This window comes from Periophthalmus magnuspinnatus, chromosome 17 (genome assembly GCF_009829125.3).
Source record: "Periophthalmus magnuspinnatus isolate fPerMag1 chromosome 17, fPerMag1.2.pri, whole genome shotgun sequence".
Lineage (NCBI taxonomy): Eukaryota > Metazoa > Chordata > Actinopteri > Gobiiformes > Gobiidae > Periophthalmus > Periophthalmus magnuspinnatus.
The window spans coordinates 6,134,507-6,160,340 of NC_047142.1; the positions used below are offsets into that span (position 1 = coordinate 6,134,507).

Sequence of the window (25,834 nt, forward strand, 5' to 3'; positions counted from 1 at the left end):
ACAGTCACATTGTACAAAAAGGCTGACGTCTAAACATTATAATTTCTGTGCTTTCGTATTAGATTGAACATGATTATAGCAAAAGCTGTTGTTGATAACGTATTTAAAATTTCGAGCATATTTCAAGCAACATAAAAATAATAAGTTAATACATATTTGTCATTCAATCTTGGAATAAAATTACTTTTTAAAGTGCACTCACAAATGTACAAGTAGCAAAATGTGTCAACTAATGGGGGGAAAAAAAAAGCAAAAAACTATGGGAGTCATGCATATTCTAATCCATTATCCAACCTTAAATTTCTAACAACGAGCCACAAAAATCCTTGCATAGTTTCTTCTGTCCCGGAATGAATTTAAATAAAAACATCTTGCTTTGTCACTTTGAATATCAGATGCTGAAGACCCTGGATCCGCTCTGAAAGATGGCATTAGGGTTGTGGGGCAATTTGGTCTTCACCAGATGTTCCTGCAAAGAGAAGGTAAATATAATAAGAAATCACAGATGAAGAGCAGCGAAGAGGCGGCCTGTGGAGGATGCGTGTAATGAGAGGAGACTGGTGGGACTATGCCGTCAAAGAGCATCGTGTTCACTGTCAGGAATGAGACACACAAATGGATTGCTTTTTGCTCGCTTACAGCTAGTGCTAGTGCTGATGGCAGCTCTTCCCCCAAAGCCTTATAAGAACCACGCTGAGCTATCCTTATCCTGCAGGTTAGAAAATGCACACACACGCACACAGATCTATACTTGCCAGGGGGTAGGACTGATGTTAACTGGTGAAGCTGGGATCAAATAAAGGGGAACAGTGGTTAAACGTGTCTAGTACATGTTTTAAGGTGCTATAACTTGATTGGTTAAGGGTCTGCTGGTTTCAATGCAGATGTTATTGCTTTCTTTGCCACCAGGCCAAGTTACAGGTCAAATTTGTGGAGAGGCGACCCCACTCACAGTAATGCATGGTTTGTGGAACATTTTAGGCAAAGCAAAGACATTTTTATGGTAGAAAAATGGTATTGTACATAATGTGTAATTGTAATGTAACCATAGACTGTAGATATACTTCTTTATACAGCCTGTGAATAGAATGTAATATATAAAAGAAACATTCTATAACACCCAATACAGACAAAGATGAGTAGAGATAGTGACACTAGCTCAAATGGAGTGTCTGAAGTGCCTCATCGCCATAAACACTAGTAGAGTTATCATATCCATTGACCCACAGGTTGCTGGTGCTCTTCCAGCTCCCACAGATAAAAGCTGTCGTGTCCTTGAGCAAGACACTCAACCCACCTCGCCCCCAATTTCGGCATACACTGGTTTGTGAATGTGTGTGTGAGTGGCTTGATAAACCTCTAAACCTCTTTACATGTCCATGAACATTTATAGTTGTGTTTAATTTGTTGTATATCAAAGTAAGTCGTGATTTCTGGACTTACACAGTTGAGTCAAAGTCACTACAAGATCTTGAATTCAAGTCTGGGTCTCTGTGCTCTATCTTTACCATAGTTGACATATATGACTTAGTTGAAATCCACAATCTCTTTACTTTTTAGTTTTCTGTCAGTGAAGATTACAAATGAACAGGTCAGGTTTGATATTGATCAAGTGATTAACTAAAAACCAGTAAAACGTATGGTACTATATATAGCTCCTTTACGACATGTATATTTGTCCAGTAAAACTCTAATGTGTCCTGTAAAGCAAAGTCCTAATAAATCTGACCGTCAAACTATCCATTACCAGCTTTCATGGATAATTTGTATTCTTCCACTGGCAGTAATGAGCTTCAGAGTAAAAATGGGGCCAGGCTATTTCAGATGACTTGCATATGTCTGCTGCTGAGCATGGAGACTTCTAGTGAGACAGGTCTTTAGAGATGGTGAGTGTGGTGTCCCTGTGCTGCAGCTCTGTGGGTGGTGAGCACACAGATGTCGGTGTATGTGAGAATGAACCTGTTCACCCTTAATCCCTCGCCCTCCTCCTCTTTCCTCACACTACAACACTGCCGCTCTCAAATTAGATTCAACGCCAAAAAGACTGCAACCGTGTGCAACAAGGCTCTTAAACAGGTAATCCATCACACGCCGCACTCTCCCCCCCCCCCTCCCCCAGTGCTGTGGCTTCCTCATCCTCACTTATCTATCTTCACTTCTTACTCAACTTTTACTTTTTTCCTCTGGCTGGAGACATCTGAGAGTGAATATGAGATGAAAAGGCATAATTTGTGCACGACTGAGGCAAATATAGCTGAGCGTACATTTCATATATCTATAAACAAGCTGTGATTTGATCCATTTCAATGTAACCCCAGTAAAATCAGATTTACAACTCTTTAGCATTTCATAATATAACCCCACAGTTTAATATAGTAGTAGTAGGTTACATCTGTAGCCAAAGTTGCCCTGCCAAAAACTCTCACTCTCCCACAAACACACATAGACAACAACTGTATGCATGTCAATATATAATCGACATATATCTGTGATTAGAAAGCACTGTATTGAAATAATTGACACATTTTATTTACTAGATACTTACAGATACTTACAGATTCATCATGGGACACAAAAAGCACCTCTCACTAGCTTCATTTCATCAAAACACAGCACAAGTGAAGTATTTTGCTGAAAGACACAACAGTAACATGCTATACTGTACTGAAAGCTGCAAAATCAAACCATCAACTTTCCGGTTTGTTGGCGATAATCTAACCAGTGTACTACCTCTGTACTGTAGAACCAGAACTATCGAATCCTCTCTGGACCTGAGCCTGCCTGTTTTGGCAAAGGACACTCTCCTGAAGTCATGGACAGCGTGGGAACAAGGCAGAGATCCAAGAGAGAAATCCTGCTTTATGTGGATACAACAGCCATTAGAGCAAAGGAAACTGCATTTTCGATTGTTCAGTCCCGAGAGTCTTGCCTAAACATTATTATGTAGAATATGCTATTTTTACCACACAAAATATATTCTTACTGTGTTCAAAAGTTATTATCTTTGCCCGAGGGACCGAAGTCTTAAATCACAGGGGAGAATCAGAAAAGGAAAAACTACGGGAAAAAGCTGCAGAGGAAGAGTTTCCTGCATGCTAAACGTGCTTCCCATCCAGAGCCTTTGTCTTGCTCATCCTCGACACACTGCGGATTACACACAGCACCAGCCTCACAAATCTCCCTCTCTCTCCTGAGTCACCCGTGTGTGGAGAGTGTTTCATTTTGTCAGTTAGGCTTTTTACATGAACCTTTCAACTCATCTGGGGAGTTTAAAGCAAGATCAAAACGACAGCGGTAACGAGGAGAATGGAAATGGAAACTGAAAAAGCTCTTTGACTGAAGGAATGCCAGTTATGGGTCATTGATAAAGAGTAAATTCTGTAACATTACGAAATACTAACACAAAGATATAAACTACAACAACTAAGCTTTATTAGATCTATTTATCTCTAAAGTAAAAACATGCAGATGGATATTTTAATTGCAACCAAGAGCTGCTGCCTTGTGGGTCTCTGCTCTTTGAGAACGCAGCAGTCAGAAGATCAATGCTTCCATCTGGTACATAAAAATAGCAATGGAAACTTTTCTTCATAAATATTTACTGTCTGTGATTCGGTTCCATTCAGAGTCGAGGAAATGCAGAACAGCCTTGATGAAGATATTATGGTGTCATACTCCACAGCACAAACGCAAGCAAAAATAATTCAGTCACGTATGAGTTGGCACGATGTGGGGACGTACCACATGGGCAGGTTTGGAAATACTACCTCTGCTCTTTTACTTAAGTAATCTACTCAAATATTGGACCGTGAGCGTGGTCTATGGTCATTGTAGTAGTTGTAGTAGTTGTAGTACAGTCGTCGTCAGCGGTAACGAAGCTAAAGACGTACAAGTTTTAAGTAGTATCTGTATGTTACTTTAAATTTTTACAGTGGATACTTTTTACTTTTACTTCACTACATTTGAGTGCGGTATCTGTACTTTCTACTCCACTGCATTTTTGAACTGGACTGAAAAGTAAAAAGTACTTTTCATATGACGTGAGGGGTTATTTTTAACACGTTTTCAAGTTCAAGCTTCAGGTTTGAGCAAACAAAAATAAATACAAAAAATTCATGAGAAATAGTTAAGAGATTGATTCGTATAAGCTGCCGTTGACCAAAATTTGTATAGTTTTTTAATCAATATCACAAATTTTAACACTTAATTAGCAACACTTGTGTGAAATACTTACTACTTAATTTTTAATCCTTTTAGTTAAGTCGTTTTTTTCATGTGATACTTTTAAATTTACTGTACTTAACAAGATTGAGTACTACATCCACCACTGGTAGCCGTCCTTTCTCAGTAAAACAACAGTAGTTACAGTGTGAATAGTAGTATTAGAAGCGATATTGCACTTAAGTATTTGTAAACTTTTATTACTTACATTAGTTATAGTATTTCGAACTTTCTTGTTAGTATAGTGAGTACATTTTACTTTCTGAAAATTCATTTGTTTGCATACCAGGCCGGTTTTACGCCAAAGATCTGATTTGCCATTTTGATCTTTTATGTACTCAGACTCGAGCTGGTCCAGTGTAATTATGACAGTGTCTCCTTCCCGTGACTCCTCTCACTTTGACCTCGATCAGACACACTGGGTCAGGACACCAAGCATTTAGTAGAGCAGTAATCATTATTTGATACATTATGCAAATAACCAGGACTGTCGATTATTACACTGCAATGTGTTAATTACTTTTTTTTACCATGAACATCCTGCTAAGCTCAGAGTCAGGCCAGTGGAGCCAGCAAATAACACTTTACTCCTAAAGCACATCAAATTACTGCCTCCAAAACCAAGGTCTTTGCACTGGCAGATGGCACTGGATGGAGAGGAGGGGGGACTAAACCCGAGCTTTCCCAAAACACTAGACAGGACAGGAATAAAGGTTATAATCCAGAACGACCTGATGAGCTGTGGGCAAATCCTGTCACCAATCAATTCAGACAGAATACTTTTGTGAGAACATGCTGCTGCCCTTTAAGAGACATAAAACAGGTGAACTTTTGTGCTGTCCCCAAGTGTGTTTGCATCTGGGATATTGAATTTATGTAACTGCCAGAACAACAGTGGACAAGATTGTAATTATTTAGATAATATGATGTGCTCTTTTAAAAAATAACATGTCTCCCTGAGGTCTTAATGTATAAAAAAACATCCTAACCCCACAGTTTAGTATACTTGATGGTACTACTTTTTCATCCACTCTGCCACTGAAGCCCGATTTGTCCACCTCTCTGAAGATGTTCTGAAATGTTGTATTTGTTTAACAGTACATATTTCAGTTTTCTATCTAATCAAATACCAGTTCTGGATGTGTGACTGCAAACTGAATTCTTATGTAAAATATAAATGGGAAATTTAACCATGTAGCCCTGTTTGTCAAAAGAAAAGTGCGGTTACGTGTTTTAAAAATAGATGTATGCTCTGTGATTTTTGTTGTTAATTGAGCAGCTAAATCTAAAGAAATTATACAATACAAAAGCCCTACTTTGCTTAATATCATTCATTTGGGATAATAGAAGTCCTCTGTGGCAGATTTACTCTCATCACCATCGTTCTAGGTCAGACTTGAGAGTGGCACCAGCAGATTGTTACCTAACTCACACTTGGTACATGGCCCGGTTTAAACAGCAGGGTCAGTTTGAACTACTTCTGCACAGAATGCTGCATCACTGTTTAGGTATGACTGGAGGTGTGACGCTCACTTCAGTAAACTTACCTCTCCCTCTGGCAGGATACTGTGCTGTGTGCTGGAGGGACTGTGGCTGGGGACAGGGTGCACAGGAACAGTCTGTACATTAGAGGAGGCAGAGGGGATTACGCTGTCATGGGACAGCCCTGCAGATCTATGTGTGTCCCCGCTGTAGGCCGCCTGGTAACTGGTCTCAGGAACCACGTGGGATGCCTCTGTCCCAGGTGTAGCACCCTGAATAGGTTGGTTTTTCCTGCTGCTTTTAGCCGGCTTCACTCCGGTCCAGGGCCTAAACTCTTGCCTGGACAGAAAGAAAACTTGAATAAGTGACTGTATTTTAAGATGTTATTCCATTGTGAGGAATAAGTCTGGGCAGTATTCAAACTCTGATTGCTCTTTATCTGAAGGTATACCCACCTGTATGAACTGGTTAGGCTCGGTTCGATGCTCTGCTGCTGCCCCGGGACTTTTTCCCCTCTGCTCTCTCTATGAGGACTATCAGAACTGATCCAGGGAAAGTTGTCCTTCCTGGGGATGGGCCACGGTTTATAATCCTGCTTGTACTGACTTACGGAAGGGAAAGGCACACCGGGAGGATGGTAGTCCTCACGAGGTTTGTAACTAGGCTCCCTCACCGTCCTGAACGAGCCCCGGGGTCCCCGGGTGGCGCGCGGGGGGCTGGAGTAGTCATTAGCAGGTGCGCGCTCTGACGCGGAGACCTGTTTGGTGACAGAGCGCAGTTCTTGCTCTGTGATGTCCGAGTAGTTTTGTATGGTCAGCGGGACGGACAAGTCCGACTTATCGAACTGGTTCCAGAAGCGAGCCAAGCAGCACACTCTGCTGATGCACGGCCACGCCATCCCCGCGCGTAAAGAGCAAAGGAAGAAAAGAATGGAAGAAATGTCAGAATCAGAGTATCAACTCCATGCAGTCTGTGCCCAAAAGTCCACAGGCTTATCAGCAGCAGCAGAGGAGTGCTGGGCAGCCAGAGGAGCCGCTCTGCCATACACCGTCACTGAATATTCTCCTCACGTGGTCTGTGACCGCGCTCATCTGTGACAGCGCTCATCTGTGCAGGAAATGTGTGGGAATGAGTCTTATTCTGCGCACCAGTGCAGCAGTGGGGTGAGCAGGTGAGTAATGCATCAGGCTGCATTTGGGCTACTTGAGTAGGCCTATATTTTTAATAAACAAATGTATTCAGACACCAAGGGCTTTGAGTTCATTATGGAGTGATTTGAATGTGCTCTTGATATTCAAATGTCCCAGTTCCGCTGTGAGACGCAGTTCACTGCGCATTTTTCGCTTAAAAGTTTGGATTTGGATGGGCGAGCCTGATTCCTCCTCCTCCTGATTCCTCACGGACCGAGCGGGACATGAAACATCGAGCTGTGAGCTCGAGCAGGCTGCGAATAGTGATGTAGGTGCAAACAGGCGCATATGAGCCTCAGGCTGCCTGAAGGAAGAGTGACAGCAAACAGGACAAGTTACACAACAGCAAAAACAGCTCCAGATGATGTGGAGATTCAGCCTTCATGAAGTTTATGTCCTGACATGAACAAAGAAGGCAAACGGATATCGAGGCTGGAGCAGAGAGATGAAGAGCAATACACGAGGAGAGACGATTTGGTGATTATGGGACTGGAGACCCGACCCCAAACGTCCCCAAGACCCACATGAGACCCCAACAGAGGCGCTCAGAGGGAAGAGCCACGGTGCAACAGGTGGTGAATTTCCAAAACAGTAAGAACATAAACATCACAGTCAAACATTTATCTGCCACACACATGTGCTAATAAACGAGCACTTGACAAACATGAAAGGGGACAAGAGAACCAAGGCTGCTAAGAAACCAAAGGAAAATCGCAGGACTCGCAATGGAAACGTGTAGAAAATGGATGGGCTCGTGATAGTGAAGGGCTTAAGAGAGCTGGAAAAGTTTAAAACTGGACAGTCATAGTGATGATTGACTACAGTCAACAAGCACTGACCTGAGCAGAACCTACAGTGGATCAGGATGGACACATGTCATAATGAACCCATAAAAACACATAAACCCATAAAAAAATGGTACAGGCATAAACTCAAACATCTAAGGACAAAATATATGACTTAGAAAACTAGAAAAAAAGTACAAAAACAAACTGGTAGGGATTATAAGAAGGCAAAAAAAGACTATTTCATCTATTTGATAAGAATAAAGGGAGCACAAAAGATACATGTGGTGTTACTAACACAGCTGTTGATAAAGTATATTCAAAAATTCTAAACTATTTCCCAAAGAATAATGTTGATATTCATAACAAAGTTCACATTGTAAACAAACTAAAAAATGACTTTGTGAACATCAGTTTGAAATAAGCAGAGTAAATCCCAATAAAAGATTAAAATGATGGAGGAATCCTACCTTATAATGCTAATTGTATTTTTCTTGAAAAAGTTCAGAAGAATGAGATATTAACTATTTTACAACAATGTCACAACACAAAACCTAATGACTTCACAGATATAAAATTAAGAATATTACTGATGTTGTTGTTGCCATGTTTTACATCTGTAACTTGTTATTGACAAAAAGAGTATTTCCAGGCAAAATGAAAACAGCCAAAAATTATTCTATTCTATAAAAAAAGGCTATAAACATGAGTTCTCCAACATATAGACCCCTATCTCCACTTCCACAACTCTCTAAAGTCCTGGAAAATCTTTTTCCAGCCAGGCTCAGTAAATTTACCTACAAATATAACATTCTATCAAATAGTCAGTATGGATTTCGTTCTAATGACTCCTGCCACTGCAATAATGGATCTGACTGAAGAAATTTCAAACATTATTGACCAAAAAATTATTTAGTAAGCATCTTTGTAGATCTTCAAAACACGTTTGATATGTTGGACCATGCAATACTGCTTGATAAATTATGTAAGTGTGTCATTAGTGGTGTCATACAGTGGGTCACTAGTTATCTAAAAGATAGAAATCAATTTGTTGAAACAGACGATATTAAGTCAGATGTACATAAAAATGGTTGTGGGGTGCCCCAAGGATCGGTCCTTGGGCCTGTACTTTTTCTAATTTATGTTAACGATATTGCATCGGTGTCTTCATTATTAAGCTGTATTTTATTTGCAGATGACACCACTTTGTTTTACTTGAGACAAAACATAGACACAGGATGTTCGAGAGGTTGAAGAAAATAAATAAATAAACAGTTTTTATTCTAATAGATCCTTAAATAGAACTTGGTTAGATTAATATTCAAAAAATAAATAAATAAATAATTACAAAGCAAATCTTCTCCACCAATCTCCAATAAAGATTTACACTAATGATTTGCATTACCATTTAACTTATTTAAATGCTGATTGATAAAGAAAAGATAAAGAAAACCCATTAGAGCATCATTTACAAAATTAATAGACTGTTTACAAAACCTTGATTAGGAAAAAATATATACTTTTGTCTGGGCCAAAAATGAGTGTGTCATGATTTTATATCCGTCTGAAATGAATTAACCAAATCAAATCAAATGAAAAACTGCGTCTACAGTCACCTAGCCTCGCTGAATTATGATTTTTAAAGTATTTATGACTTTAAATGTCTGTAATCACAGCTGAGGCCGTTCAAATGGTTCCACTGCTGACACAAAAATGTTGCAATAGCGCCATCTGTCGGATAGACGTAGAAGTGCATCTCCCTCCTCCACTCAATGCACCGCCTCTAACAGTCAGAATGGATGAAATACAACTGTAGTTATATACATACGTAACTTTCGATTTAGCGGATTAAGATTATGTTTTAAGAACTTTATCGGAAGGGATGTAAGTAACGAATTCTGCTTGAAAGTTTATGTTTTATATTTTTTTATAATAAAGTCGTGTAACCCACTGTTCTATGCTGTCAAAGTCTTCACGATAGCTTACTCCTCATTGGAAAAGTTTTTTGGTTCATGTATGGTAGCCTATGATTTGTTTTACTGCCTGTTTGAGAGTAGCAAGACCGTTTTACATTATAACTTATTGGTGAGAGGCTGTACAGCTGTTGTAGCCTCGTAGCTAGCCCATGTGTTGCACGCATGGATCTCACGTGTCTCATTATTAACTATATGCTCCTGAGATCTGCTTTATCGGCCGACAACACGTTAGACGATTAGTGCAATGATGGAATAAGGTTATGAATATTGGGTTTATTGAAAATGTTACGTTGTAAAGGAGTAATATTCTAGTTGTTTTGGTGTCAAGTGCCCAACAGCTGGCAGCGTACATGACTTCCGGTATAGTAAAGGCTACTTCCGGTTAGCAAAAAAACCAAAACAAAAACTTTTTTTTATACAGTCTATGCGTTATACATGCATTATACACATTATTTAACTATGGACACAACACCTAATATGTGCATACTAAGAGGTCAAAATAAAGATATAGTCCAATGTTATGGCAAAATTACTTTTATCAAATGTTCAGAGGTGGAAGCAATCACTTATCTGTACTTTAGGTAAAGTTTACTGTGAATATTTAATTTTAACCAACTTTCTAACCACTTCAATTCTTTATCAAGACCATTAGACTCTTCTTAAAATCTGAGTGATTTTTAAAAATTCTAAAAGTACAATTTTATATCTGTTTTTCATTACTTACAGCTAAGTCGATGATTCTTTTATTTGAGTATTTTATTTTGCTTGAATACCTGAGTAACAGAGTTGACTAGGCCTACTGCTACCATCACTGCAAATGTTATTAAATAAATTTTAAATGAATTAATTTCAAAATACATTATCATCATACCTACTGGCAATCTTTTATTTGTGATATTTACCAATGTTTTACTGGAAAATGTAGTGATTTGTTGATTATACTTTTAAACAGATTATGGAACACTTGCCAGAGGACAACTCAAGGTACAAAGATGTTGACTATTGGGATGAGCGCTACAAGACAGAGCAGTGCTACGACTGGTTGGGTGACTTCTCAAAATTTCAGCATCTGATGGGACAGCACATTAAAAAAGAGGACTCCATTCTTGTACTCGGTAAGCGTTGGCCTTAAATTGCATGTATTATTTAATTTAAATATTAAATATATAATATTATATTGTATGGATCCTATTATACTTTTAATAATAGTTCGAGAGTGATTGCTGTGGTGTGTTTGGTTGGTTGGACCAGCCTCTGCCCTGTCTCTTGGGATTTTCCAAGTGTCTCTTGCTTGTCACTGTGATGGTCAATTCAATGACCATGCCTGTCACTTCGGGCCCTATTAAAAGTGATCCTGTTAGACACTTGAATCCTTTACTCCAGAAGAGGGTCCATGAGTGATTATATAACTACAGATTAACCTTCTACTTTTTCCAAGTTGTTATGCAGCATTTTTAATGAAAAGGTTTAGATAAATATCTGTCCACTAGGTGACACTGCTCCACAGAAAATACAGAACTAGTGTGGCTCACTACACACAGTGCTACCTGCCATACCTGATTTCCATACTCCCACAGCTCCCATATTTCCCATATGCATTTGCCATTTTTTCAGGACAGATTAAAATAAGGAAAATATTAAAATGACAGCACTAAAAAAGCACATTTTGTAAATTAAATGTATTTAACAATACATAATCTTCAAAATATTACTGTTCTTTCTTAACCTCTTGATGTGAATGTATAAGGGCGAACGAAGAAGCTCATGACTGGACTGCTGTACTTTTACAGAGGGATAGAGGGCTATTCTGCTCTAATACCCATGCACGCACGCACACACGCGCACGCACACACCCCCCCCCCCCCCCCCCCCCACACACACACACACACACACACACACATTGATATTTGTGCGCGTTTGTTGATGGGTTGTTAAATTTGTGTCACCGGGTGACGGGGGCTTTCTGCTGCCACTGTGTGTAAAAGGCTGTGAGGAAAAGGGGAGCTTGTCATACCTTTTGTTGTGCTTCCTTAAAAGCTATTGTGTTTTTGTCAGCTCCTAATTCTTCAAGACAAAGTCTGTTTCAATATTATGACAAAAAAATGATTGTTTTGCTAATGCAGTGGTGTCACACAAATGAATAACATGTAAATGAGCTCTTAGTGTAAAAGCTGTGAATGGCAGACACAAACATAGTATGCGGTTTTGGTTTTTCAGGGTGCGTCATAGGCACACCTGCAGCAGAGGCATCAGTAAGCTCTAGAGCCTGATGTATAAAATAATGTTCTGCTCATCTCCCGCACAGCACTGCAGCAGACATTACCAGTCCAGATCTCTCAGTTAGAGCCAGAGGAGAGGCATTAGAGCGCTCCAGGGCTCTCATCTCACAGGGCATCTCGGTTGTTTTGTTAAATCGTGAAAATGCACGTTTCTGTCAGCAGCACGTGTTGTGGCCTTCTTCAACAACACACATGCACAAACCAGGAGCTATATAGGGAAGCCTGCTGTAAAGATGCAGCGCTCACGTGTTCTATAGACATGAAGAGCTCTTAACAGCACTTAAACACTGTCACGCTTGGACAAATGCCTGCCATGGCAGGACACACATCCCTGCTTAACTCCACTTGTCAAGTCTGTAAATCCACACAGATTATTGTCTTGTATGAAGTGACACAATAAATTACTGTCACTATAGCAGAGGGGAGCGAAAGAAGACAAGAGAAGACGTTGGAAAATGCAGGGGTGAGATTGGAGGTACTGTAGTGCTTTGTGTGATGAATAGATAAAGGCATGGTAAATGACTAATCAGTTTGGGCCACTCCACTGTCTGAGATAGGGGTAATTTCCATTAAGATAATGTGAGGAGCACACAGAGAAAGACTCACTTGAGGCTGGGGAGCGTGGCTGCATACTGATCCTGTTTTACGTTGCCCTCTGGGTTTTCACTAATCTGCATTTTTATTATGTTTGTCTGTTTACGTAAAAAAAACCAAAAAAAAACTTTCTTTTCCCTTATCTCACTGTTTTAAGGTAGCCACATTATAATCTGCTTACTGACATCTAAACATAAATATATAATACAGTAAACATTACTGTACAGGTGGTTTTGGTATAGTCCTGACCTATACTCATTTTGTGTCATGTGTGTACAAGAGCAGATATTTTTTCATCAATGTAACCTCAGAGTAGGCATTGTCCGGTGAACCCAGTGCCATTTTAGGGCACAGGGTTCAAAGCTTTGTTGAATAAGAGTCTATAATGCAAAAGGCATATGCCATGTAGAACATGCACTATAAGAAACTTTTAAATATAACTTCTGTTTTATCTGACAGATCTTTATTGTGATATGTTATATAACAAAGCACAGATACAATAGTGTCTGGGAGAGCAAGACCCAGGGGCATAAATCCATGGTGGAGGATTATGTTCTGCCCACTCAGACACCCACAACAACTTCTGTGGCACCAAAGTTACTTCCATAGGAGACTTGAATAGATGGCTGTATGCATTTTTGACATTTTTATCGGGGTTATACAACAGGAAGAATGTGGCAAATTTCACTTTCCAAATGAAACCTGGTTTAAGGAGTATATTAGATTTCATGGTGTCAATGTGTGACATAACTCTGCTTGCACTGGCCAGGCTGTTTGTGTGGTGAGGCCTGAGGTTATGTGTGTCATAGCATTGCGTCAAACTATCCCAGACCCCTCTTACACCCCCACCTGTCTTGTGTATTAGCAACATTACCAAACATTAGCGCTCCTGATAAACCTGGTCCAGTGATCTCTTCTTTTTATGGCCTGCTTCAGGTGCCTGCCAATGATGTAATGATCCCATATCTCCCAGTGGTCTGAGCAAGCACCAACTTTGATGATCATCCCCCACAGACGCTGATGTCACGTTTACTTCGCTCTGGTCTGTCCGAGGAGCAGGCTTGTGGGGTCAGACTACTTAATTCTCATATTTTACATGTAACATTTAAAAAGCCTTATACTAAAATCAAATTGATTGACTTCATACCTGTAAATAAACATTTCCAAAAAATCAAAGGACTATAGGATTATGGAGAGAAAGAAATGACTTTATGCCATGGTCAGAAAGATTACACTGTGGAGTTCTTGCCTGGGATCCAAAATGCACACTCCATCTCCAATACTTGAGAATAGTATTGCAGAGGCAAGTAGGTTTCTTTTCTCTTTAAAACAGCTCTTTCTTATGTATTTATTTATTAAACTAGTCTTTTTTATTGTAGGCAATATCCTAATTATTCTAATTTTGCATATTTTCAGAATAATATTTATATTTCTATTGTTCACATAGATTGCCTAAACTTTATGCAGCATAACACATTAACTGAATGATGTATTTGGGCATAGTCTGTGACTTCTATGTCCATGACTTTTTTGCTTTTAAGTTATTGTTGTTATTAGTTGTTATTGTCAATGACTTGATGCTTTTAGGGCAAGCTTTGAGCTTATCCTGCTTTGACCTTACTTCACTGCAATGTGTGTGATGAAAGAAGGTGATTATTTGTCAGGGAATGGTGACAAAGCCTGTCTGCTGGACAGCTGCTCTGTGTGCAGTCAGGTCCATATGACTGAGCTGTATTAGGTGCATTACAGCACAGGGTTGTTCTTATCACCTCTTGGCCTCCATTTTACTGTACAGTGTACCACCTGAGTCATATGTATTTTATAAAAAATAAAAATTTAAATGTCAATGAACTAAAAATCTTTGTTTTTCTGCCATATTGCCTTTTTTCCTATATTGTCTGAACTCTGCTCTAATAACCACATGCCCACACACACAGGTGGTCTCTGGGATCCACACTCTTCATCACTCAGAGCTTTACCTAATTCTATATTCTGTTCCTTATCTCATATGACTAGTTTTCCCTTGACTTCCTGTTATCTCTTCCTCTACCTTCTCCTGTCCACACTTCACATCTGACAGTTCTTTGGAGACCACCCAACAGGATCATACTTGTCTTGTATTTTGCACCACCGAGGCCGTGAGAGAGACTGCTGAGGAATAATACAGATCTGTCGCTAGGCTCGAACACTTCACGCCTGCCCTTCCTCTTATTGATTGTTCTACTTCCTGTGGCAGACTGGATGGGGCGGATCATGTGATCATATAGACATGTATCAACCTGCATTCATCTGTCACTGTATTTGTTGGAGATTGGAGATTGTTTCAAGGTGTTGAAGGAATGCATTATTAAATATAAAAGAGAAGACATGTGGTTTGGTGCAGATTTCAGACGTTGGAGGAAGAAATTGAGCTATTTTTGTTGAATGTCGCTGACATTAAATCATCATACAAAGATGAAAAATCGAATTCTCTAATAAAGTTTGTGCTCGTAAGCCTGTCACAATAACAAATTTTGATGTGTGATATATTGATGAATAAAATACAGACGATAAACGATAATATTGAAACTAATTTATGCCACTGACACAATAACCCTGAAGCAGGATTCACACCCAAATACCTATTCTAATTATTAGTAAATTTATTAGTATTAGTAAAAAAAATCATGAGCTGCATCAGAATGAAGCACTTTAGTACTTAGTCTGTATCTATAATGAGTGACCGAAGTGGTTTTATTCAACCTTTGACGGCTTAAATCTTATCATATAGCCAAAATGTAACCAAAAATTCCCAGTAGCGCAAAGAAATGGTACAGACAATAAATACTGACCCCCAAAAAATATTGTTCCAGCTTTCATACATTGAACAATAAGCAGATATATGAGTTATTGTGACAGGCCTATGTGCTAAAGTTATTGATTAATGTGAAAAACAAAACAAAGGCATTTGTTTCATACCACATGTAATTACCAAACTCACTGCGCTTCCATGTTGCGTCAGATTGCAGCAGAAGAGGAGCTAGTGTATGAATGGAGTCTGGACTGGTATGAATGAAAAACGGACGGAAGGAGAAAGTGCAAAATAGAGCCACAAACACAGAAGCAACACCCTCATTCCTTACTTTTCATTGCTATTTTACACATCCTGTTTCTGGTCTACACCACCTGATTGGCGTTTTATCTTTTTCTTTCATTCACGGGGAGCCCTCACTATGGCGCAGTCAGAAAGCCAGTGGGGGCAACCCTCCCTCCAACCATACTATGCTGTTTTTTTTTTTTTGCTGCTGTAAGAAGCGGTCTTGTTTATGAATGAGCCACAGAGCTACAGAATGTGAATGGAAAATGCCAGAACCTCAATGAAACACTGCAACCAAAAAAAAAAAAAGTGGGAGAGGCTTGGTGAATGAACGCACGCGACAGAGAGGGAGGGGTTGTGGAAACGATTTGATCAGAATTTGAAATAGGGCTTGTATGAGATTGGTGTGTGTGACCGCTATGAATGCTGATCAGGTAGGAGGATGCCGTGGAGGAGGCCTGGTGCTGCTGCCTTGCCTGTGAGCCAATGGGAATCACCACTGCCCGGCTCACTCAGTGTCCTCTGTAAGCTAGTGCTCCGTGCGTTGAATACTAACAGGTTACCCGGGCAACCACGGCGGAGAGATCGATGGTACTGGCCCGATAAACAGCACAACCGCTGCACCTATGTGTGTCACTGGGATTGTGGTGTTACAAAAGGGCTTTCTATGTTCTTGGACAGTCAAACGCTCTTTGTAGTGTATCTCTGCCATTTTGTTTATTAGTCAACTGTACTTTAGTTAGTTAGTTTGCTTTTTAAATTTGGTTAGCAGTTCATATTCACTTTGGATATGTCCTATTATGAAAAAGGCAGAAGAAGTTGAATAAACTGAGAAAATTGCTTTTACAATAGCAGTTTTTAGTATTATCTATACCACTGATTGCAAGACTTACAAACCTGATACTCTGATCCCCCTAAATGTGCGGGTGGAGAGTAGCTGTTTCTATGAATGGCCTTCTCCCTGACACTGTTGCGGGCGGAGGTGACCACACACTGCGCTGACTCACCGTAATAACACAGCGCTTCAAGGGGAGCCGCCGTGTGCCTGCTATTCACTACTTCAACACAAATTATACCGTATGCCAGTGACTACGACTGACTACTTGATCTGATTAAACACAAGAGGCATACAATTACGCTTTCTTTGCACAAGTGCGGCAGAGGGGGATAAAAAGTCTTCTAAGGCCTTGAGTAGGTCAGAGTATGATGTGATGTAATGATGGGGTTGGAGGCGAGTAAGAAAAGTATGGTGTTGCAGCGATGAAACCACACCTAAAAATCATATTTTACACAGACAAAGGTTTGCACTTTACCTGTATTTGTGGTGAAAGGCAAGTCTAGCTTCTAATCCCAGTTTCAGTAATGGAGTGAAAGAATAATGCACTGGAAAGCATTGTCTTGAAAGGCACTATATAAATTCAATGCATCAAATATTCTTGTATCATTCAGAACAAAATATACACATTTTATTACCTCTGATTCAAAGATCTCATTCTTAGTCATCTGGTTTATTTTTGTCTTTCTTTTTTGCTCGTCAGCTCCATGTTTATAGTTGTTTAGACCATGCCCTCCTCTGATTGGTTAATCTGTCTGTCAATCATGCCCATTGGAAATCAGGAGGTGGTTCCAGTATTGTAAAGCAATTTAAAAGCGTGTGGTCTTGGTGGGTCAGGCATTAAATTAAATATGAAGTATTTATGATTTGGAACACAACTGTATATTCAAAGGAGCATATCAGATGATCTTTTTGTGCCATGATTTCAGTGTATTGGTGTGTGGGGTTTATATCAAATCGGATGCCCTTATACTTGTGGCTATGTCTTCTTTTAAAGTGTTTATTAGTGAGAGGCAGGCAGATATTGGTGATTGAGATTCACTAAACCTCATTTGTTTGCTCTACACTTGTGCATCTCATTAGCCTGGCTCTTGTACTCTCTCTCCTCTCCTTTTCACTCTCTCCTCCCTCTCCTCTCCCTTCTCTCTGTCCTCTCTCTCCTCTCTCACCTCTGTGGATGGAGACCAAAGTGAGAAAGAGCAGCTGTGCCAGGTGCAGATGCCAAATCACCTTTCACATCCTCAAGTGTTATTGAGAAAACTCATTTTTATTATAGTATGATTCAACATATGAACTTACTGGAGGCCACATTTGTCACTCTTGTGCATTCAGCTGATATGGGCCAAAGCCTTTCTGACAGATCACACTTCACAGTGATGCGATATATCTACCTGTCACTCACTGGGAGCATAATAGAGGCTGACCATTAGAAGGATTGGGTGAGGAAATGTAAATTACATGTATTTTTAAGCATAGAGGTGCTTTAAATGCATTCATGTTTCCTCTTTAGTAACCATTGTAAAGAGTAATTTCTTTAACAAGTGCTAAAAGCTTGCAGTCATGTCTGGACATAGTGTTTCTAACAACAACAAGATACTGAACACTTTACCCCAGGTGAGTTGTTAAGCCACCACTGCAGCCTCACATTAGTCTTCCACAGACGTGATAAAACGCTGCTTACAATGTCACGTGCAGCATCATTTCGGAGGTGGTCACTGTGTTTTATCTTGTAGGTCATAAGAGGGAAAACCCTGTAAGCAGCTAATGGCACAGTGTGCGTCACTATTGTCCTGAACCATAGAGTCCTCTGCAGTGACGCACTGCTGTGACTGTCAGGCTGCAGTGTTAATGCAGACTAATACACCTCAATCAGATGCATGGACAGGAGCTGGAGCTTTCACTCTGTCGGTTCAGTGAGGCAGGTTTTTATATTACTGCTTCATAGCCATTGTCTGTGACCTAATTAGAGCAGCCAAATTAGATTTTCCAAACGAACAAGAAACACTTTTTAAAGTTTAGGATTTCCCCAAGTCATCCATGGTACTGTAGCGTTCTGATGTTAGGTTATGTTCTGAACACAAGAGCTACTGTAGGCTGTAACCAATGTCTAAACAAGCAAAACAACAACAGTCTCAACTCACTAGGGCCAGTCTCCAAAACAGACCAGTAACTGACAAATAGAACCTTCACATCAAGTTGTCGGTATAGAAAGCACACATACAAAAGCAGTTACACTAACGACAACTCATAAACACTTACAAGAAGAACAAAATACGTCAACTCTGAATTAAACACAAAATACCAGATCATTATCGAACCTAAAAATGTCATTCTTCTAAATGTATATTCATATCTCACAACACTAGGGCACCACAGTCCAGCTTGTCATTGTCCTCTCTTTTAAGAACATTACTCTGACTAAGTCCTCCATATTTTGTGTCCAATGAGTTGTTGGAATGTTTGTCTGCAGACGAGATGGTGGGCTATGTGATTACATAATGCTACTTGTGATGCTGTCGGCATAGACCAATAGACCCACACCTCCAGACGTCTAAATGTCCTGTCTGTCCCACACCAGGCCTCTGCTGCATATTGAACAGGCCACACCACTCTCTCCTCTCTGCCTTCTAATAAATAGACTTGGTGAATAGAGACACAAGAAAAAAAATTGTTCAGTTTCAAGTACTTGTTTATAGGGCGTGTTTAAATGATGTCACATTTTATAATTAGCTGGAGGGAAGGTGATTTTTTTTATGTTGGAGTTTGCAGTTAAATAGTTTAAGATGCAGTTTCTGGTTGGAAGTATTTTTCTCTGACTTTAAAGCTACCATCTGCAAGTTTATTTTATTTATTTTTTTTTTTCCAGTAGATGTGAAACCTGTTCTCTCCTCCCCTCATCTAGCCTTTGTTCCAGCTCTCTGGTCTTTGGTCAGGCCAAAGCTGCCATTTATGTTGGTGACAGCAGTAACATAGATGACATCCAGTGGTGTTATGTGAGAATGCAACAGGGGCGGGACAGGCAGTCTAATTACAGATCGTAGCTTTCAGTTTAAGGATATGAGAATAAGGCTCGGTGATATGACTTTGTTTTTTTCTTTACAGAGATTATAAATGATTGTTTTCTCAGTTTAAACATTTGATAAATTGAACAGCCCTATAGAGTGGGCTAGGCCTAAACAAAAATGTGGTAGGGAGCAGATGAACCTGTTTTAGTGTTTTAGTGCACTTTAGAATATTAATCCTTTATAATCCATCATTGTACAATAAAGTTGCACAATTTGTTATTCTATTTCAAATCAAAATGGCTCCTCCTGACAAACTTGTTGCAGTAACACACAATCAGCACCATGCCTCTCCACTAATTTCCTTTAATTATAAAAACATTTTTCATTCACTCAACTAAATTTTTAATTGAAAGACTTCATCAGTCTAATATTGTGTAACAACGCTTTGACATCAGGGCTGGTTTGCAAACTATAATTGTTGTTTTTGAGCGATTCTTTCCAAGCTGACAAAGTGCTTTCCCATCATTTCTGAACTACATGTAAAGCATAATCATGAGTAAAGACTTACTTCACCCCCTGTGACTATCTCCTCTTACTGTAAAGATATAGAGCCTTATTTTTTACTGTTCATTATGTGTGTATTTTTAGATGTCACGTTTGGCTGAAGCATTATCCTGTGGTGCTAACAGTGCCATTAGAGCATAAAGAGAATGTGTATGCATGGCCTATATTAGCCTGTACAGGGAATATAGGAGCCAGATGGTGTGCCATGCTTTGTTGTGCCATGGCATTTTACTTTAGGCGTCGAGTCTCAAAAACAAGTGCAAGACATGACAGAGTAGTGCTCCATCTTGGATCTGTTCAGTGAGAAAAAAACACTGCAGACAGAAATTCTGTTTCTTGCCATGGTAACCAAGTTTACAATGAGAAAAACACAGATTAATAAAGTTTTTCAGAAATACCCAATTTACAAGTTATTTTTATATTTTTTTATTTAAGAAAAAAATCTTCTTGGCCTGTAGCTTATATGGAGATAAATGCTTGCCAACACAAAAAGGGTCTAAAATTGATAGTTAAAACCATGTTAGCTGAAAACATTGCATACAGTACATATCTTGGGTACTTTTTCTTTGTACTAGTGGGGGAGTTTTGTTCTTTTCCTGTACTATGATAAGATTCCAGCTGAAGGGGTTTGAACATGTAGTTCATGCTAGATGTATCCTACTAAAGTATTTCATTCTGCGATTATTTTTTTGTTTATGTTTTAACTGTAGTCTGTTTTTTGGTTATTGTGTCAGTGGGATCATTTAGTTTCAGTGTTATTGTTTATCATCTATATGTTCTTCAGCAATATATCACACTTCAAAATGTGTTATTGTGGCAAGACCGCACCAGCATGTACAGAGCAGTCATCTACCTGCTCTGTAAAGTGTAACTTGCTGTGCTTTTTGCGTGGAAAACGTGGAGGCGTCTTTCTCAGAGTAAAGGCTTATTGGATGGCCAATTCTCACTGGGTCATTCCTAGAGACGCAGCACTTCAAAGATCACACGGTTTACAGTAGAGCCAACCTGTGAGTCCTGTGCTCCTAGATACTGACCCGGGACACTTGGCGCTGGTGAACAAGCGTCTAGTCAACCACAGTGTGGATTTGGGATGCCTCTGGTCGCTGTGCCTTAGCTCTACATGGGGTACCGAGGATATGACTCTCCACTTGGGTCTTTTGAATGCTACATCACTAGCTAATAAAACATTTCTCCTAAATGAGCTTGGATTTTATGTTGGTCACAGAGACATGGCTCCAAGCTAATGAGTCTTCCCCATTCTCAACTTTTACTGGCAGAGGTGAAGGGCTAGCAACAGTATACAAATCCAGCTTCATCTGATGGCAGGTTCCGTCCTTGATCCTGTGGGCTTTGGTGTATTGCCCTTCAAAGTTCAATAAAGATTTTATTCAGGACTTCACAGATCTCCTGGCAGGCCTATGACCAGTTTTTGATTTCGGGGATTTTAATATTCGTGCTTGTTGTTAATCCAGACTTCTGGTGAAAGACTTTTTATACTTGATTGAGTTGTTTAGCTTAACCCAGTTGGTGTCGGGCTCAACACACAAGAAATGACACACCTTGGGCTTTGGTCTGGATGTAAATCTGAAGGAGATTTGCGAAACCACCGGACCACTTTGCCGTGTTGTTCTCTGTAACATGTGTTTAGTCCATGTGTCCTAGACCTAGAACACCAAGGGCACACAATAAACTCTTTAACTGCCTTTTTGTTTTCTGGCGCATTCACTGCATCTAAAACTATGAATGGAGATGATTGGAAAAACACCACACCAGATGGTCTGCTCTCTCGTTTCAGTGACACTTGCACAGAGATTTTGGATGCATTGGCTCCATTAAAACTAATGTGCACAAAGCCCATAGCACAGCCTTGACTTAATGAGAATAGGTGTGAGGTCAGGCACACATGCAGACGTGCTGAGACGAAATGGAAAAAAGAGCATCTACAGGTTTCTCTGCAAATATCCAGAATATCAGAAGCTAGTTGAAGCTGCCTAATGTAGTTTTATATCAAACCTGGTGTCAACAAGCTGCCACAAACCTCCGATACTTTCTAGTACTTTGAAGTCTCTTGTAAATCCATGTAATGCAAATGTTGTTGTGCCCGCATTTACAATCTCTGAAAATGTCTTATCATTCTCTAGGGATAAGGTCCCTGCTTTTAGACTGCCACTGCCCTCTGCTGTGGACCTTGTAGCTCCAACAGTCTGTAATTCAGTCTTTGAATGTTTTGAGCCAGTGTCTCTCTTGGACTTGAAAAAAAGTAATTCAACAGCTAAAGCCTTGCTTGTGTCCACTAGATATTATTCCAGGTCGCCTGTTCAAGGATGTTTTTGATACTATTTGACCCTTTTTGTTTAAGGTTTTAGAGGAAGTTGTATATGACGATCTGCAGTCTTACTTTAATCTTAAAAAAATTCCAGTATTTTTTTAAACCCTAGTACAGTACTGAAACAGCTCTTTTAAAAGTTTTTAATGACCTTCTTTTAACTGATGACTCTGGGAAATCCGCAGTTCTTTTGCTCTTGGATTTATGTGCCTTCGACAGAGTGGATCACAGTATCTTTCTGTGCTGCCTGGAAACACATGAGGGCACAGCATTCTATTGGTTTCGATCCGATCTGTCAGACAGGAGTTTTTCTGTGAATGTAGAACAGTACTCCTCCTCATCTGTGTGTCCTTTAGAGTTTGGTGTGCCCCAGGGCTCTACATTAGCACCAGCTCTCTTCACTCTGTACATGCTTCCCCTGAATGATATTTTTAGAAAGCACATTTTATTGTTTTGCAGATGATATTCAAATATATCTGCCAGTGACAACCAATAACTGCCAGACTTTGCTGAGCACAAACTTCCTGAGCTTAAATCAAAATAAAACTGAGATTGTGGTGCTTGGCCAAACTTACCCAGTGCTTGGGCATGACAGTGTGATTGGTCCTCTGTTCTCCTATTGTTGCCCTGCAGTGATAAATCTTGGGGTGACTGTGAACTCTATGTTCAAAATGGACAAGCACATTAGCTGTGTCATAAAGTCCAGCTTCTTTCAGCTGAGGCTTCCTGCTAAAGGAAAGTAAAGACAGGCAGATTTTGAAAAAGCAATCCACGCAGTTATAACATTGCATCTGGATTATTATATTGTTTGTATGTGTGGATGGACAGGGCTCCCTGCAGTACTTACACAATGTCCAGAACGCTGCAGCTTGTCTGCTAACAAAAACTAACCAGACCAGAGCACTTCACGCCTGTGCAACCTGCACTGGCTATTTCATATCAAGTGCAATTCAAAATGTTATTGATTGTGCTTAAACGTCTACTCTATGGGTGCACTTTATTTGATGGAGTTACTGCAGCTCTATACTCCACCTAGAGCCCTGGGGTCAGCTGACCAGCTCCTGCTGCTGTGTCCAAACCCACGCTCAAGACTAGAGGTGAAAGAGCCTTTTCAGTGGCACTGCCCTGTCTATGGATCAGCACCCTCTGCCTGTCAGATCCTGTCAGTCTTTAAAGCAGTTTAAGACCAGACTGAAAACCCACCTCCTCTCTCTGGCATTTAATACTAGCTAGACAGAATATCTTAGTGTATTATTGTTCTTTTCTTATGTATCGTGTTATCTGTATATTTGTTATTTGTTGACTTTTATGTGAAGCTTTGAGCAGTTGTAGTAGTTTTAAATGTGCGATCTGTGGTTGAGAAGGTGGTTCCAGGTGGACCAAAGAGTGGATCAAAACCAGGAAGTGACAATAGTGCCTGCCCGATATGTCATTTGTAAACGACAGTTAAGCTGCATCAACTTTAAATGATGTTTGGATTTCTGATTTGGATTTTACACATACTGGGCCAGCAGGAGCAGATGACGAGGTGTCGGAGCATGAGAAATTTTACATCAGACACATAACAAACAAACACAAACAAACCACACACTGAAGACGACTGCTTTACCACTCTCTGGGTTATAAAGACGAGGATAAAGCCATGACTGTATAGGCCACATTATACTAGAATAAATCCATGTAAATATTGTGAGACTTAACCTGAAATATTTTGATAATTGATTTCTATATAAAAAAAACAAACAAACAGGTGTATTAACTACACATTACATGGTCTATCACTGCCGCTTTTAATCTGCACACAGGTCTGTATTGAGGATGGTTAATGCCACATCACAAGTAACCCACAGTGGAGTTTGAGCTTGCAGCATGGGGGTCCGCCTCTTTAGTCCGGACTAAATGTCACTGGTTCTCTTTCACATTAGCCCAAACGAAGAGTACTAGCAGGTGAAGAAGACTCGCGTTGGCTGAAGCACACCCTCTGTCCCCTTTGGCCCACTGTACTGCCGTGCATTATGCTTGGATGACACATTTGTTCCTGTCACTGCATGCTGCTTATGAAGTAGATGTTTGCTCGCTTCATGACTATTTGATGAAGGCCTTGAACTTCATGTACCACATCTTCAAATCTCTAAATCTAAATAATTGCTGTATATGTTGCCAGAGACGTTTTCTTGCTGTTTTTCTTTTGAGCAGCTATGTCCACAGTCCTTGTCCAATTCTTAGACAGGATTTCTTACTTTTATATCTTTCGCTTCCTAACCTGACATCCTGCTCATCTTGCTCCCGCTTGGAGTCGGTTGCGCGGGTTACATAATACAAATCAGAGATGGGCGGATGTAGGCGAAAGGAGAGATGGAGGAGGGGAGGAAGGGGCCCTGCTGCTTTTACAATAAAACCTGATGTTGTCATGGTGTTCTGAGCAATGCTTGTCTCATCCCACTAACCCACTCTCAGACAATCAATTCCATCCTTAATTACAGGCTTAATTTGCACGTTTTTGCTTTAATGGCCCTGATAACATTCAGTTTTTCTTCAATATTATTAGTATATTATTGACTGATGCCCTCAATATTGACTCTATCTACAAAATTGACTCTTGTGAGCTTTAAGTCATGTTATAATGTTGTGTCATTTGCACCTGTTTGTGTAACCCTTAACAGTTAACAGTTGCCTTTTACCTTTTTTCAATAGAGATTTGCAATTACAGAGCTGAAATTATGATTCTAGTGAAGGTGTATGGAGTTTAAAAACACAGTGGAGCACTTCCTGTTTTGCCACATGACATCACCAGGTGGAACAAGGTGGAGTGTTTTCTGTTTGAGAGAAGAACTCCTCCTAAATATGCAAGATCTGATTTAAACATGTGTGAATGAGACAAAACACAACTCCAGGTATATTTTTGATGAGGAAACAACATTATAATGTAGATTAAAAAGAAAGAAGTAATATAGGCCTTTTAATTTTCTTTCATTTCTGTTTCATATCAAACTTTCTGAATGAAGTAAAGTTGAGATGACATAAACAACCAAATAAAAAAAATAAAAAATCACTTAAAATTATTACATATATTTTTGAATGGAAATTACTTTATTTTTTATTTTTTAAGTTCTTAAAATTATATTGTGACCTGAATAAATCCAGATTAGCGATTAACCTAATAATCTTGCCGTCCCTAGCTCTGACAGATTTGATTTAGTTTGGCTTGATGGTGTATGTACCTTTTTCTTTAGCCCATGCTGCCCTCATCCTCAGTCACAGACAGGATCAGCCTGGCCCCGCCCCCTGTGGATGCCCCTCCCCCTTTCATCTGTGTCATGATTACTCTGACCTCTGACTTTTGGTGATGTAACTCCTTTTTGTCTGCAGACTTTGACCATGTCAGCCCTTTAAATTCCCTTTCTGCCCCCATTCTAGCTCTGCATCGTCCCTGGCTGAGTTTGTTGGATTTAATCTGGTTCGTAATGCGTTTCCCAGCAAGAGCTCAGTGACTGTGAGGGG

General features: G+C 39.8%; 2 protein-coding genes across 2 annotated transcripts in view; one reads left to right on the forward strand and one right to left on the reverse strand.

The window, feature by feature from the left end:
• Window positions 1–246: 246 nt before the first annotated feature.
• Window positions 247–6,733, reverse strand: map6d1 (MAP6 domain containing 1). The gene is made up of 3 exons (XM_033982967.2): window positions 6,159–6,733; window positions 5,769–6,042; window positions 247–469 (listed from the first exon to the last, which is right to left on the reverse strand). The coding sequence occupies exons 1-3, from the start codon at window positions 6,599–6,601 to the stop codon at window positions 392–394; spliced, it is 795 nt and encodes a 264-aa protein (XP_033838858.1). The 5' UTR covers window positions 6,602–6,733; the 3' UTR covers window positions 247–391.
• A 2,733-nt stretch (window positions 6,734–9,466) lies between these two features.
• Window positions 9,467–25,834, forward strand: part of ece2a (endothelin converting enzyme 2a) — a 58,883-nt gene continuing 42,515 nt past the window's right edge. The window contains exons 1-2 of the mRNA XM_033982681.2: window positions 9,467–9,562; window positions 10,607–10,769. Of these exons, the coding sequence (XP_033838572.1) occupies window positions 10,610–10,769 (160 nt within the window). The 5' untranslated portion in view covers window positions 9,467–9,562; window positions 10,607–10,609. The remainder of the gene's footprint in view (window positions 9,563–10,606; window positions 10,770–25,834) is intronic.

Coding starts and splice junctions, on each gene's coding strand:
- map6d1 (XM_033982967.2), bottom strand. CDS start 6,601: ATGGCGTGGCCGTGCATCAGCAGAGTGTGCTGCTTGGCTCGCTTCTGG. Junction 6,043..6,158: donor AGCCTAACCAGTTCATACAG/GTGGGTATACCT, acceptor CTTTCTGTCCAG/GCAAGAGTTTAGGCCCTGGA. Junction 470..5,768: donor GTATCCTGCCAGAGGGAGAG/GTAAGTTTACTG, acceptor TTCTCTTTGCAG/GAACATCTGGTGAAGACCAA.